The 14,406-nt window shown below is 48.3% G+C and overlaps 6 protein-coding genes across 6 annotated transcripts; 3 read left to right on the top strand and 3 right to left on the bottom strand.

The window, feature by feature from the left end:
- Positions 1 to 1,028: 1,028 nt before the first annotated feature.
- On the top strand, positions 1,029 to 2,917 carry K444DRAFT_601506 (putative leucine aminopeptidase 2; the record flags this gene model as incomplete). The annotated part of the gene is made up of 5 exons (XM_024878681.1): positions 1,029 to 1,127; positions 1,179 to 1,493; positions 1,549 to 1,823; positions 1,880 to 2,232; positions 2,351 to 2,917. The coding sequence occupies 5 exons, from the start codon at positions 1,029 to 1,031 to the stop codon at positions 2,755 to 2,757; spliced, it is 1,449 nt and encodes a 482-aa protein (XP_024728131.1). The 3' UTR covers positions 2,758 to 2,917.
- A 988-nt stretch (positions 2,918 to 3,905) lies between these two features.
- Positions 3,906 to 4,467, bottom strand: K444DRAFT_227581 (uncharacterized protein). The gene has a single exon (XM_024871199.1). The coding sequence runs from the start codon at positions 4,380 to 4,382 to the stop codon at positions 4,071 to 4,073; it is 312 nt and encodes a 103-aa protein (XP_024728130.1). The 5' UTR covers positions 4,383 to 4,467; the 3' UTR covers positions 3,906 to 4,070.
- Positions 4,468 to 5,013: 546 nt separating this feature from the next.
- Positions 5,014 to 5,815, top strand: K444DRAFT_636555 (uncharacterized protein; the record flags this gene model as incomplete). The annotated part of the gene is made up of 2 exons (XM_024884006.1): positions 5,014 to 5,161; positions 5,202 to 5,815. The coding sequence occupies 2 exons, from the start codon at positions 5,014 to 5,016 to the stop codon at positions 5,813 to 5,815; spliced, it is 762 nt and encodes a 253-aa protein (XP_024728129.1).
- Positions 5,816 to 6,778: 963 nt separating this feature from the next.
- K444DRAFT_620371 (patatin family phospholipase-like protein) lies at positions 6,779 to 9,719 on the bottom strand. The gene has a single exon (XM_024881693.1). The coding sequence runs from the start codon at positions 9,516 to 9,518 to the stop codon at positions 7,056 to 7,058; it is 2,463 nt and encodes an 820-aa protein (XP_024728128.1). The 5' UTR covers positions 9,519 to 9,719; the 3' UTR covers positions 6,779 to 7,055.
- A 1,087-nt stretch (positions 9,720 to 10,806) lies between these two features.
- K444DRAFT_573721 (Clavaminate synthase-like protein) lies at positions 10,807 to 12,369 on the bottom strand. Its single transcript, XM_024877412.1, has 2 exons — positions 11,966 to 12,369; positions 10,807 to 11,910 (listed from the first exon to the last, which is right to left on the bottom strand). The coding sequence occupies exons 1-2, from the start codon at positions 12,141 to 12,143 to the stop codon at positions 10,967 to 10,969; spliced, it is 1,122 nt and encodes a 373-aa protein (XP_024728127.1). The 5' UTR covers positions 12,144 to 12,369; the 3' UTR covers positions 10,807 to 10,966.
- An 888-nt stretch (positions 12,370 to 13,257) lies between these two features.
- On the top strand, positions 13,258 to 14,280 carry K444DRAFT_544324 (uncharacterized protein; the record flags this gene model as incomplete). The annotated part of the gene is made up of 4 exons (XM_024876040.1): positions 13,258 to 13,397; positions 13,453 to 13,651; positions 13,702 to 13,989; positions 14,041 to 14,280. 4 exons carry the CDS (start codon positions 13,258 to 13,260, stop codon positions 14,278 to 14,280), a joined length of 867 nt encoding a protein of 288 aa, XP_024728126.1.
- Between the last annotated feature and the right edge of the window lie 126 nt (positions 14,281 to 14,406).

Here is a 14,406-nt window from a genome sequence, read left to right as displayed (position 1 = left end):
ACAAGCGCTACGTCATGTTCCCTAGAAAGTCTTTCGGATATATATTCAGCTTACACAAACGTTCTTACATCTTGGCCGTGTAAGGAGGATCGTCTGATGTCACTGTATCGCTCTCAAATCGTTCAGTAACACAGCACAATGGTCCCGCACAGTTAAACTAAATGGCATTCATTTTCTCCACATTATAGAAAACTTTCACTGAATTGAGACGATATTGTTTCCAATTCAGGATATTTGAGCTAGGCACTACAATTTCAAACACGCTTCGCTTTTGGAAATAGGAAGCCTGTATTATCAAACTTCAAGTTAACTCATCTTCCCGCTTTTACACTCAGGCAGACAAGACTTAATCTGCCTGAAACGAGAGCCTTTGCTCTTGTTCACGGTGTTCTGGTATTTGGTATAATTTTTGAACTTCTCCGATATAAAAGTATATCCAACTACATGCAGATATCCATCGATGCTTGAATCGACTCGAATATCAGGTCGTGCGTTGTATTGTAACCGAGGCCCACTAAGTTCGGTGTCCGGGGGGGGGGGAAGATTTGTTCATTGGGACTTTCCAGTTTTCAAGGCGTACTCTTCACTTCCTTGAAATTATCTCTTCAGCAAGCCATAATGAGGGTGGGGAAAAGGAGAGCCACACGTGATCCGATCGACCAATACGTTTTGCCCCTCTCCTTGGCTTTCTCGCGAACCAACAATCTCGCGCGCCCAGATTTTTTGGCTAGCATCCAAGACTCCAAGCCTTCGCAAGCCTTTCATATCACTTGGCTCCTTCCTAAATCGAGCTGCAGCCGCGCTCTGCCCGAGATGTGGCTTAGATATCACTCAATCGCGCTGCGGGCCGACATTGGATCAGCGTGGCCAAGTCAAATATTTGGTGCTTGGCAAGCTTTCTGGTATCCAGGGACTACTATTCTGCGGGGTTCTGCTGCAAATATCTATTTGAAGTATAAAATAATGCGGTATGCCCCCAGCTTTCAAAATTTAAGTCCTCCGTACCTACTGCAAATTACTTCTCCATCATGCGGCTCTCTCTCCATACAGGTATTCTTGTAACTCTCGCTCTGCTTGCAGAAGCGGTTCCTACCCCTGAACCAAGGGCGCTCCCTTTGGTCCAATCTGTAAGATGCCAGGCGGCAGATTGTGGAACAACAAGTTAACAATATTTTCAGAACCAATTGCGGAGACTGCTCTTACGCTCGGAGCTTCTTAAGAAGGGCCAAACACTCCAAGACTTTGCATATGCTACCGTAGGGCGAAACCGATACATCGGAACTCCTGGTCATAACGCCACAGTCAATTACCTCGTTGACACTCTTACAGCCACTGGGTACTATGACATCGAAGTGCAGCCATTTACCGTTCCCAGCGCCAGTGCTGATTTGAGCGTCGACGGCGTGACTTACGAGGCTGCCCCAATGACATTTACCGCCGCAGGTACGCCTTCAGGTCCTTTGATTCCGGTGGCAAACATTGGATGTGATGCTGTGAGTTTGCAATGTACACTTGGTCATAAATTATCACTTGCTAAATGGTTTCCAGGCCGACTATCCAGCTGAACTTGCTGGCAAGATTGCTCTCATCAGCCGTGGCACCTGCACATTCGCCACCAAAGCCGCCTTGTCCAAAGCAGCGGGTGCAATTGGCACGGTAATCTACAACAATGTGGAAGGACTCCTCCAGGGCACTCTCGGAGGCGAAGGGAACTATGCACCTACTGTTGGGATTTCCCAGGCGGACGGACAAACACTTCTCGCTTTGGTGGCCTCCGGTACTGCAACTGCTGGCCTAATTGTTGAACTCAGCGAGGTTCTCACGTGAGTAGCCTCTTAGCTTTACCACATACGTCTAAAATTGACTGACAAACTTACAGCTATAATGTGATCGCCCAAACCAAGGGCGGCGACAAGGAAAACGTCCTCGCAGTTGGAGCACATATTGATTCAGTTGAAGCTGGACCGGGAATCAACGACAACGGGTCCGGGAGCATTGGCAATCTCGAAGTCGCACTGCAATTGACCAAGTTCTCCACCAACAACGCAATTCGCTTCGGGTGGTGGTCTGGCGAGGAAGAAGGTCTTCTCGGAGCCGAACACTATGTTACAACTCTCCCACAGGAAGAACGCGACAAGATCCGTCTTTATATCAACTTCGACATGATTGCTTCGCCCAACTTCGTGTATGAAATTTACGATGGGGATGGTTCGGCGTTCGGCACAACTGGTCGTAGGTGTTGGGGAGAAACTCTTTCCTATTTGCGGCTGTTTCATGAGATTTTCTTAAGACAATGTCCTCTCTCAAAACAAACCCATATTGAGCAATTGCTGACTCCCTCGTTACCTAGCACCGGGCTCTGCTGAGATTGAAAAGCTCTGGGAAGACTACTACAAGAACGACGTTAGGATCCCTACCCAGCCTACAGAGTTTGACGGTCGCTCGGACTACGGCCCTTTCCTGGACTTTGGCATCGCAAGTGGTGGATTGAGTTCGGGAGCTGATGGTGTGAAGACAGAGGAGGAAGTCGCGCTTTATGGTGGAACAGCTGGGCAGATTTATGACCCAAATTACCATACCGCTCAAGATATTCTTGCGAATACTAATGTAGGTGTGTGGGTACAGATGGCAAAAGGTATTGCTCATGCGGTTGCCACCTATGGAAGGAGCTTTGAGACTTTACCTGCTAAGACGAAGAGAAGTGAGAAGAGGGAGGCACACACGTACCAAAGAAAGGGTGGGAAATGGGTATATTAAAATTTGTGAAGGCAGCACATCATAAATTCTCCGCTGAGAGATATGAAGCTGGTTTATTAAGCTAAGAATTACTTCATTTTCCTTGCCTTACTTCAGGCGGACACGATTCAACTGGCGTGAATCTCGAACCTTCATGCCAGTTTATCATGTTCCAGTGTTCACTGTACTTTTGCAGCCTTTCGGATATGAAGACATAACTATTTACACGTGATCGGCAGCTGTGGCAGAGATTTATGCTCCGTAGGTTTCGGGCTATGCAGAATTTTGGGTAGATTTGAGGGTCACACGTCCAGCGCGAGGTGAAGTGTTGGTGGCATGGCGTTGTCATGAAGTTGGAATGTTGGCAATCGTACGTCTTGGTTAGCAGGAAACACATCTTGCTGATTCTCGAGGGCGTGAGAGGTGATGGTGGTGTTGAGGTCTTGAGATCTAAGTGTACGGAACGGATCCTTGAATTCCGGGGATTGCATTGTTTTAACAGCTCTGGGGACAATGGCTTTATGCTTTGTAGTTCACTCAAAGGGAACTTCTTTGTGCAGAGATTAAGAGGAATGAAGGCAATGTTGGAGACAAGGGGTCAACAAAGGGATTCGCCTTCACCAGGACAATAGACAATAGACAAAAAGCAATGGGAACAACCTCCGATATTCTGTATAATGCGTGTACATTTTTGATAAATTTCACCTGTCCCACTTCATCACCAAATTTCCCTGGCCACCATTCACCACCGTCTCACTCTATCACCGCCTGTCGCGCATCTGACTACCGAACCAGTCATCAAAATGTGTAAAATGACAATAACTGAGTATAGAGGTTGCGGTTGTATCAAAACCCGCACACTCCTCTGCAATAAACACGGTCTACATGCCTCTATGCCTTGCACTGTGCTTGATTGCTCCCACTATCAAGAAGAATGCATCGAAATGTCGGGGCGGTGCCGAAGCTGTGCAATGGGTTTGGGACGGTGGCTTTGCTTTCACTAGAAGAAGAGGGCTTGAAATCGGCGTGAGAGAACAGAGCTAAGTATAAAATGAAATATGAAGTCAATACTCAACTATAAAGTTAATCTTTGAAGCAAATCCCTGATTAAATGCGTGCCGTGAGCATAGTGAAGAATTTTTGATATTCGAAACACTGATGTACAGATTACATATGACCTAAGGCCCCCTTTGCTGAATTCTCGCTGCAAGTCTCTAGGTCAGAACAGCCCTGCACCTTGAAAGGGTGCTTCAGAACAGCTTCTTCTTTAAATTTAGAAGAATTAGAAATGTAAGACATCTGATGGTCCTCAGAACAGACTCGCGTCCTCCTTACTAGACTCTGCAGCACACTAGCCACGCCTTGACTTGATCATCCTCACATCTCGGAAATATATCATCCATTATCAACGTTGTGGAACTGAATCCCAACACATCGAAATGTGCATCATCAAAAACTACGACTATGGGTGCGGCCACAGGATCACTTTCATCCAGCCCTGCGTTCACTATACTCCTCACTTCTGCGGCCCAAGGACTACGGAGACCAGAACGGTGGAATACATTTGGGATTGCCCAGCTTGCGGGGAGCCCAAGCCCACACCTCGTTGGCAGAAATGCTATTCTTGGTTTCAAAAATGGAGACATATTGGGCGAAGGAAATGGGAAAGTTGTCTCGACACAGAGTCACTCTCATCGTGATCATAAGAGGGACTATTGCCTTCTCAACTACCTATCCGCTCAAATAATTTTATAAACTCAATTCAACACCTCCAAATTCCGACTAGAACTAATGGCTGCAACAGATAAAGGAGGGATTGAAACATGAGCTTAGCCTGCACTCGCAGCAAAGTATACATATTCTTTGTTTGTGAATTCGAACAGCGCCTCCGAAGCAAACAGCACCAGTGGGCAGGCCATAAAAAATCCATCCCAGCATATACCCCGTCATCCTTATCATAACCATCTATCACAACTTCCCTCCGCATCATCAAGATGTGCCTACTCATTAAAACTAAGTACAGGTGCGGATGTGAGCGTAGTGAGCTCTACATCGATATCTGCCCCCTCCGGGAACTAGGCAGCCATCGTGTTCTGGTCGGCAAAAGGTGTCCATGCTACAGAGTAGATCCAGAGACCAGTCTTGAGCAATGCCACACATGCAAATCAAATGAACACGCAAGACGAAACGGCGGTGGGTGCGCCTGGTGCTGTTGCTGGCGCCACTAACTTGACAAGATGATTTGAGCGGCTTGCTCGTGGAGGTATGAGCTTAGCCATGCAAGGCCCTTTCTGCGGGGCTATTCCTCCACAAGATTGGGCATTTGGAGAAGTCAACGGAATAGCAGAACAGAATAACGGCAGATTGGTCCATAGCAAAGAGACAATTCAAGAATCATTCCCCAAAAGAAAAACAGGAGGAATATGTTAGCTTGTTCCTAGAACACTGTGGCATTCCACCTTAAGACAGACTTCTGGTCCTGCAGAACATCATACTTCTTTATTCCCAAGAACAGCTCACCTCTGCCAGAAACAGCCTCGGTGGTCTCGGCACATATCCATATCACCCCATGCTCTTTCTCTCCTCATCGCCATCTGCCCTTCAACGCATCACAAGCACCATCAAAACGCCCGAATTACCAAACCACCAAGAACCATCGAAAAGACACCCAAACCACGAAGAACAGCAAAGATCGTCCAGAATGTGCAAGCTTACAAAAGCCAAGTTCACCGACTGCGGTCACAAGCACGACTTCGTCAATTGCTGCCCCGAGAATGCGCCTCCAGGTGCTTACGGCGGTGCTCCTATACACTCAGCAGAGAAGTGCTCTGACCTCCGTAAGTTCAAGGAGGAGCGACACGGGTTGTGTCCTGAATGCAGCGCCAAGCTGCACAGAGGGAAGAACGCTCCCACTACCGGCTTCATCGGTTGCCTCTTGCGGAGAACCCCATCAACTTACAAACCCTATCTCTCCGATGGGAAATTCGCTAAGCCAGAAGTAAAGGAGACCCTAAGAGATGATTCCCCTACAAATTGCATGAACAGCAGAAAAACAGAAGCAGGCAGGCCCCACTTCTAGAAATTGCATGAACAGTAGATGAGCGAAGATCCCCCACAAATCGCAAGAACAATAAACACATACAGAAGTGTGCAGGCCACATTTCTACAAATTGCAAGAGCAACAGATACACAAATGTAGAGTAGTCACACAATGCAACAATCATCCCCAAATCAAATTCCCGTCTTTCTTGACTAAAGTGACGTTCCCATTCATAACACCCACTCCCAGTTCTTCTCCCAAGGTTCAGATATTGAAGCAGAATCACGCTTTGATACTTTGACAAAGAAATCCAGCCCCTAGACTCGATATCGTGTCTTCGATCGTAATTCAATACAAAGAAGCCACGAGTCATCGCACAATCACATTGTTCAAAAGAGCAGAACCAGAATAATACCTCTTCTTCCTCTTTACCCCTACCGCCCCTTTGGCAATCTCAGTAAATCAGCAAATCACAAATCCTCTCAATGTGCCGCATGACCATGATCTCATACAACGGCTGTGAATGCATCACATACCGCACTCATCTCTGTGCTAAAGCGCCGCCTCGGGAGGTAATCACCTGTCATGACAGTGCATGGGATCACTTGACCCATATCACGTGCAAGTTCGTTCAAGTAGGAAAGGTTGAGAAGAGACGCCCGTGTAAGTTTTGTGAGCCGAATTTGGTGAGGAGTTGGTGGGGTTGCTTTAGGTGGGATCGGCGACGTTGATGGTGTTGCAGGAAGCGGTTTGCTTGTGTGAATAGTCAAGGCGAAGTTGAAAACAAAATTAGAGCTCGAGACCCGTCCTCGATAAGAATCAGACCCCTCTCAGACCATGTGAATTGAAATGAGAGCAATTGCAAGTTTGCCAAACAGGTGAAAGCGAGAACGGGATACCGGCACTTGCCAAGTCATAGCTCTCCGTTCCTTGGACGAAGTATCCAGATGGCATGAGTCGAGACCCAACTGAAAGGGAATTACATTCACTGAAAAAGAGACACGCAGTCAACAGAAAATGTTTGGATTCAGGAAAATCTCTCATGCTAATGCCACTGTAAGTAAATGCTCGTCTCTTAAACTTCTCAACGACGGCGAGTCCCGTCTCCACATAAATCCTTCTAACGCCAACCCCGTGCACCGATCCTCTTTTCAATGCACTCAATCCCTTAAAACACCGCTCATGACTTCCCGTCCCTATGCAATTCGCTAGATTAAGCGATGGTATCTTTCTCAATCGAAATGTGATGAATATTCGCGTCTCTCGTATTCGTCTTCTCTCACGGTGGAACTTTGAGGCTCTCTTCTGGTTTCGTTTGAGGTTGTGAATGGAACAACCTCTTGTATCTCATATCCGGACCGCTCGTCCCGACGCTCTTATTGAACTCCCCGGATCTTCTCGTCATTGAATTAGGTGATGTCGTGAATCCCACGTTCGATCGTGCCGAGAGAGGCGAGGTCGCCAGAACGTGGTCTGTTCCAGCGGTTACTGGCTGGCTTGCCGAGAAGAAATCTATGACTCCAGGGGCTCGCCGAGCATGGCTGTTGGGGCTGTGGCAGAGACCCACACCCGGAACCCCATCGTCTGCTGCGTCGGGCTCCGGGCTGCTTTCATCCGTATGGGAGTCGATATCTGCATCTGAGCTGGGTGGAGAATGCGTCGTTTCTCCAGCTGAGGAGAGATCGGGTAGCTGAAGATGAAGATCAAAGGGATTCTTCGCCGGTCTTGCATCTCCGATCTGAGGAGTTGGCAGAGGAGTTGCATGGACTGATCGAAACCAAGGCTTTGCTGGTTGTATGTATTTCCTTGATAGGTTCAGCTGTGTGCTCGCTGTTCTCAATGGCGGTCTCGAAAGGCTCTTTCTGATATAGAACTCTCCTTCTTCATCGCGCGTGGATTGCAGTGGCAGCACGTTTCCGCCACTACCTCTCCTCCGCCCCACTCTCTTCGTAAACGTATTTCCAGTCGACATTCGCCGGAGATCAACCTGACTTGGGCTAAACACCACCCTCGTCCGTAATGTCTGCACTGCTGCATCTAATTCTAATTCTACTGCACAATGATTTCGTATTCTGCTCAACTTCGGCCATGTCGCTTTCTCTCCACATAAACAGGCCTGGACCAAAAAATCCGAAGTCGGATTCTTGAGCATCCGTGGGAAATCTTTGTAATCTATCGCCGGAAGTATCGTAATATCTCCCGAGTACTTTTGGCTTAGGATGGATTTGCATTTCGTGACTAGATTTGGAAATATGCCCAGTTCGGCCATTACTTGCAGTCTATGTAACGCTTCGTCTTTGGCCAGATTGGTGAGAGTGTAGACGAAGCCTGGTCCAGCCGAATCAGACTGGGCATCCTTCGCGATGGCTTCCTCGTCCTTGACCAGAAATGGCACAACATGGGGGTTGACTTGCGAAACGATGAAATGATTGACATTGAACATCTCCGCCAACCGGGTCATTGGCAAATCATTATCCACACTTCCGTCGATCCAGTGTTGTGGGGTTGGGTTCCAGGGAGAGTTCTCGCCGGTGGCTGGATTCTTGACAAGCAGTTGCGCAGATGAAAAGACAAGAGGCACCGAGCAAGAGGCTGCCACAGCAGACCAGATCATAACATTCGGCGCAGTAACATAATTGAGAAGCCTAGGAAGTTCGTAGACAGAGGCCGACGAAACACAGATATTGAGAATTCGCCGGGTACGGTTGTAAGCTTCCTGGAAGGTCATGTCGCCAAGTACATCATGCATCACTCTGGTCAGATGCTTTATATCGATCCAAGATCCTTCAGTCAGTAATCTCCGCAGCCTATCGAGGATCCCGTCCTCCTTTCCTTGCTCCTCAAAGACTGCCAAATCACCGAAGGGAAAGGAAGCCAGGACATCTGGAATCTCCTCGTCTGTTCGTGTGCAAAGCACAGCGCATACAATGCTTCCAGCGGAAGCACCAGATATAATCCGCGGCAGGAGCCTTGTTTCGTAAAGCGCTTTCAGAACTCCGACATGATTCATGCCAAAAGTTGCTCCTCCACTCAATAACAGAGCACTCCTTCCAAAGGCTTGTCTAGCATAAACGACCTGCTCTAGGATGTCCTTCGTCTCAACGCCATCCGGTAGGCTGTATTTGCTCGTTTCGACAAGGGCTCGAATAGTGTCAATGGTCGAGTCGATGTACCGCTCAATCAAGTCCTTCGTCCCAATGTGCGAGTGCTGGTAAAGCCTTCGATTGCCCATCCCACCCAAATCCCTGACCAGCGCAGTCCGCACAAGATTCAGCATGGCCTTGATATCTACGTTCGTTCTTGCCTCATCCAGTTGCTTCAGTCGTGCCTCAATCAGCGGGCCATCGAATTCGGAGGACGTGGAGTCGGCCTTCCAGGCCACGTTGTCTTCCAGAACGTCCAACTCCCTGGCTGCCGTCCGCCATTGTTCCATGGTCTCCGCGTTCTGCATCCGCAGCCCCAGAATCTGCCTCATCTCTTCCTTCCTCCTCCTGGCCTCCCTTTCCTCCTCCATCAAGCCATCCCTCAGTGTCAAAACCGTACTGTTGACCAAACCCACGCCATTTCTCAAAATCCTAGCAGCCGGGCCCAGTAAGCCCCACCTCGACAGCGACGTGCGGTGTGTGGAACCCGAGTCGTCGTTACAAATAAATCCTCTAACTGGTGCCGACGCCGGAGGTTGTTTATGGGGGCCTTTGCTATTGTCGACGCAATTCTTCTGGAGGTATTCTAGTAGCACCATATCTCGTTTCGATGCGCGCCATGAACGCTGGCTGCTTCTCCTAACTGAATTCTTTGATATACTCTCTGATGGGAGTGAGACGGAGGTAGGCCCGGGAATAGAGTTTTAAAAGGGTGAGAACAAGTAGTTGCGAAAGGTTGAAATGCATGTACCACCACGCTAGGAACAGGCCCGAGAAGGCGGTGATGTGATGTACTGTACCAAATCAGGGGTGCGGAATTGGCGGAACCAAAATCCTGGAACGATTCACAACGTCACGAGGGGACCCTTCTGCTGTTCCACCAAATCATCTGCCCGCAAAAGCCGGACTGCACTGCACGAAAGAGATCCCTTGCGTGCAGCTGATTGCCCATAACTTGCTCAATTAGAGTGTGGGATGTGTATCAAGCCTCTTTCTAACTTGTCATTCTTCTGGATTTTCCAGTCTCGTTGGAGCATCAGGCAAAGATTCGCGATGCAGGCTTAGCTGGCTGACTGCTCTGGCCAATGCCTTTGTTCTCCCCCATATCTCCGAGTGTGGGGGGGAGCAGTTTAGGCTTACCTCGGGGAACCTGCTCGTCATTTTGTGGGATGGAGTGTATGCTCAGCTGATTCAGAGCGGTGTCTTATTATTTCCTCTTGAGACCCTGACAGCGAGCCTGGCTTCTGCAGTGGCTGGCCCGCACCAATTACGAATCAGAAAATGGCTGCCAGCTTGCCACAAAGCTTGTGAAGCGCTGACTGAGACATCCCTTACGTGGAGACTACTTACGGAGGACACAGCGGACCGTCGAGATCCGCTAGCCGGGTGTGTATCTTTCCTTCAAGCCATGCACGCCCCTCCATGGCTCCTCTAAAGCTTTAATCACAAGCTTCAAGTTGAAGATTTGAGCATTTTCTACACAGGTGTAAGGAAGGGCTTTGTTTTCGATGCACATCACGCGGCTGAGGTCTCGGGTATATGTCTGCTGGCGGCGGTGAGCTGGCAATGAAGTGGTTGCACCGCATTCGAGGGACGTTGTGTAACGGTGATCCCGTCGTAAGGGGAGAGGAAGCTCCAGCATGTGACGGCCATTCAAGTTACGTATCGCGTGTAAGCAACTACCAGCCATATGGCTGGATCAGTCAGACTCTGGTCACAAGCCCAGATCCAGTAGCTTGTATATTCGAAGCAGGTACCGTTATCACATGAAAGAGTTTTCAAAATGTGGAGCTTCCAAAAATTTGAGGTTCACAGCAAGTCATAATCTGGAGAGCACAATGTGCAGGAAAAACTATATTCTATTTCAAATTGCAACAAAAGCCAAAAGGGTATACGCTTTGTTACGTTCAAATGCCAAGTTCCTCTCCATTGAGGCTTAGATACATCCAAAACGCCGAGTTCGTAAATGCTCCCACAATCACAAGAAAGCAAAAGCATCATCAAGCACATGTCATCATCTTCGCTCCGCCCAAGTCTCAGTCATCCCCTAGTAGAGGATCCCGTCAGCTCCCATCACACCTTCGCTGCTTGCCATGTTGCACTGTCTGAACAAGCGGCGCTCTTCAGGGCTGAAAGCACCAACAACAGAGTGTGTCACACCTTGGTTATTGAAGAGGACGAAATCGCCCTCAACCCAGTCATGTGCGTACACATACTTAGGGGAGATGGCAGGGCGCTGCAATCGATGAACTAGATCCCTGGCCTCCTTCAAGTCCGTGATCACATCTCCGTTTGGCTTGTGAATGGCCTTGATAGCTGACGGGTGGATTTGAAGAGCGAGCTTGCCCGTCACAGGATTCTTCCAGCACATTGGCAAGATCTTAATTTGACTCTCGTCCACGGGAGGTAGCTCAGAAAGGGGCAATTCCAATCCATCAGAGATCATTCCCAGGCCATCCGTTCGGCTCTTGGCTGGACTCATCCAAATGTATGGATGCGCTGCATATTCGACTTTTGCTCCACGGACAAACTCCTTGTCCTCCTCGCTTAGGATGTCGTACATGTTCTGGCCTGAAACGAAAGCGGTGGTTCCAAGAGGGACGTCCATCTCCTCTCCAGTCCCATCATCATATCGAAGTGTCTGGCGTCTTCCAGCAGGAACCTTGACAGCCATTAGGGAGGTGACCTTTGGTGGGTTTAGAGCGTAAAGAGCAGCATCAATGTGCCATCTGTAGAATCTCGTGAAGTCCAAATCATCCTCCTCAGAGATAACACTCTTGTGGAAGCTCTTGTGGTGAGGATGCTTCAGAGTGATGTCCTTCAAGCCCTCGTATTCGTCATAGTGTCCATTACCAATTACTTGGACTTGTGGCTGGTGGGGGATTGTCTTGAGATCTGGGTGAAGAACGGATCGCTTGGCATCAAGGGTCTTTCCGTGGCCATAGTTGCCTTCACAAGCTGGGTCAAATCTTTTGGTGATTTCGTATTGAGCTGTCCAACTCTGTTAGCACCTTGGCAACAATCAGAAACTTTGAAAGCGCTCTACCTTTTGGGGAGACACCAGCTTGATTCTTAAGAACAATGACATGGTAGTTGTACAAAGTATTCCGGATAGTCTCAAAATCTGCGTCTGAAAGGTTGTCTAAGTCGACATTATCGATTTCAGCCCCGAACTGGGGGTGGGGGCCATCGAGAGGGTGGACTTCGAGAGTCTGGACTGCCATTTTGTTCGATAAGTGTGGGGATGAGTAATTGTAGATTAAATTGGATATTTGGGGTGATGAAGATTGTCTAAAGATGAGAAGACAAAACTTATATATACATCTATGAGCGGTCGGCCCCGCAGTAGAAGATGGACTCCGGCCGCCGCGGGCTTGCAAGCATAATAGCGACCCGCAAAAGAAAGATTCTGAGGGAATTCGCAGCCTATGAGACCGAGGAGAAAGATCGCCTGCACAATTGGCTTTGGAAAAGCGGAAACTTAGATAAGATCCGTACACTTCCGCTACATCGGAGCGCGCCGTCAGCCAAGCCACGTGATAGTTAGGATTGAAGATCACGTGCTTACTCTCGAAGTTATATTTCGTATAGTCAAGTGTTATTCACTTAAAGACCAAACTCGATAAAGTGTTTTCTATAGCTTGTGGACAAAATAAGCAGCCATCTTCGTCAGAGCATCAGTATATTCTTTCCCTCCTCTCCTACACAAACTCTCTGCACATAGACCAACTCATGACGTTACTCCTTCCCCATCCCATTCTTCGAAGCAAATATAATACTTATCGCTATTGCTCTTCTTCACCCAGTTATTATTTATAGGTCTGTGACATAATCCCACGAAAACTGCCATCAGCGACCTAATCACAGTAGAGTACCTAACTTCTGATACTTTGATCTCTGTCTCTGACTTAAACTGCAAATACGACGAAGAGACGAAGAGATGCGCCGTCTTGTCGTAAGCTTAAGGCAACCTTCTGGTGAAATTTGAAGAAGTAAAACATTACGAGACAGGAAGAGGGTCGAACTGAGACGTGTACTGAAGAAAGGAATAGTTACTGGAGGTCGGGGCTTTTACCTTCGCTGGTTCTAATGGGATATCTAACAATATATTATCAGTGACAGTAGTACAGAAGGTTCATGGAAGAATCAGAAAAGAAATTGAACCTTTCGTTGTGAGGTCAGACACTGAGAGTGAAGCCGATGATGGAAAAGGGGAGGCTTGCGCTAAGTGGCGCTACTACGGCGACCGGATTGCGCAAAGTCCCGAGAGACACCTTTCAATTATACGCGGCCTTGAAGCTCCACGAATTTCAAACCCTACAACAACACAACTCAACAATGCGATTCCTACGCTCATTAATCCCCTCGTTGCTGCTTTTGGGTGCGGGCGTTGCAGAGGCAGCTTCATCATGGAATTTTGACGAAGCAATCATCTCTGTAACTGGGAAAGGTAACACCGCAGGTGCATTCAAGGACAAGTACGTCGACAGCTTCATTTTTCGAAGAGGACATTTGTTAATCCCAATTGCACAGACTCTCGGATCATGCTCCTCTTGCGAAGCCCGTAACATTAGGCTCGGCAGATTCCCTTAAGATTATCTTGACAGCGACAGAAAATGGCAAGGCCAAACGACCACATCAAGCTTTCCTCCTACTTAGAGATCAGGACACTGGATTGGAGGCCACATTCCCATTTTCTGTGAAGGATACTGGCAAAGGAAAGGTTGATTTTGTATGTATTACAAAGTCCTCGCTTTAAACTACAAGCTAACAATAGCCAAGTCACAAAAGGACCTCCCGGCCCAACTCTTGATATCCTCTCAACCCCTCCGAGCCACCCTCCTTCTCGCCTCATTCGGTTCCTCCCAAGCATTCAGCAACCATGTCTTCAACCTGGACGTCAAGCCTGACCCCAACGCGCCACTACCAAAATACGAGAAGCCATTGAGATACGGAAAGTTGGAGGATATCCACCACATCTTCAGAGCAGATCCCAAGAGCGGTCCCAAAATCGTTTCTATGTTCTTCGTTCTTGCAGTATTGGCTACTGTGCCAGTTCTCCTCGGGGTTGTAAGTGCCAATGTTCCAACTGAAGTTTGTGCATTTGCTAACCAGAGACAGTGGGCTTACCTTGGAGCCAACCTCGACCACCTCTCAAAAGCCGTAGGCGCTGCTCCCATCTCGCACAGTCTCTTCTTCAGCTCAATTTTGGCTATGGAGGGCATCTTCTACCTATACTACTATAACTGGACTCTTTTCGAGATGTTACCTGCTGCTGGAGTTGTGGGATTGGTAGGTTTCCTGAGTGGAAGCAAGGCTCTGTCAGAAGTTCAGAGCCGGCGACTAGCTGGTGAGCGGTAAAGACATCTGGAAAGAGGTGCAAACAAGCAAAGGCCGGGCAGAGAATGGGAGGGTAAGCAGCTTTGGAATTATAAAAGTTATGGCTGGGTGTAGGAACTAGGAGAACGAGTGTACCATATCAAAAAT

The sequence above is a fragment of the Hyaloscypha bicolor genome (genome assembly GCF_002865645.1).
Source record: "Hyaloscypha bicolor E unplaced genomic scaffold K444scaffold_182, whole genome shotgun sequence".
NCBI classification, from domain to species: Eukaryota; Fungi; Ascomycota; class Leotiomycetes; order Helotiales; family Hyaloscyphaceae; genus Hyaloscypha; species Hyaloscypha bicolor.
The sequence above is the reverse complement of the archived record's forward strand: the minus strand, read 5'-3'. Positions and strand labels throughout refer to the sequence as shown.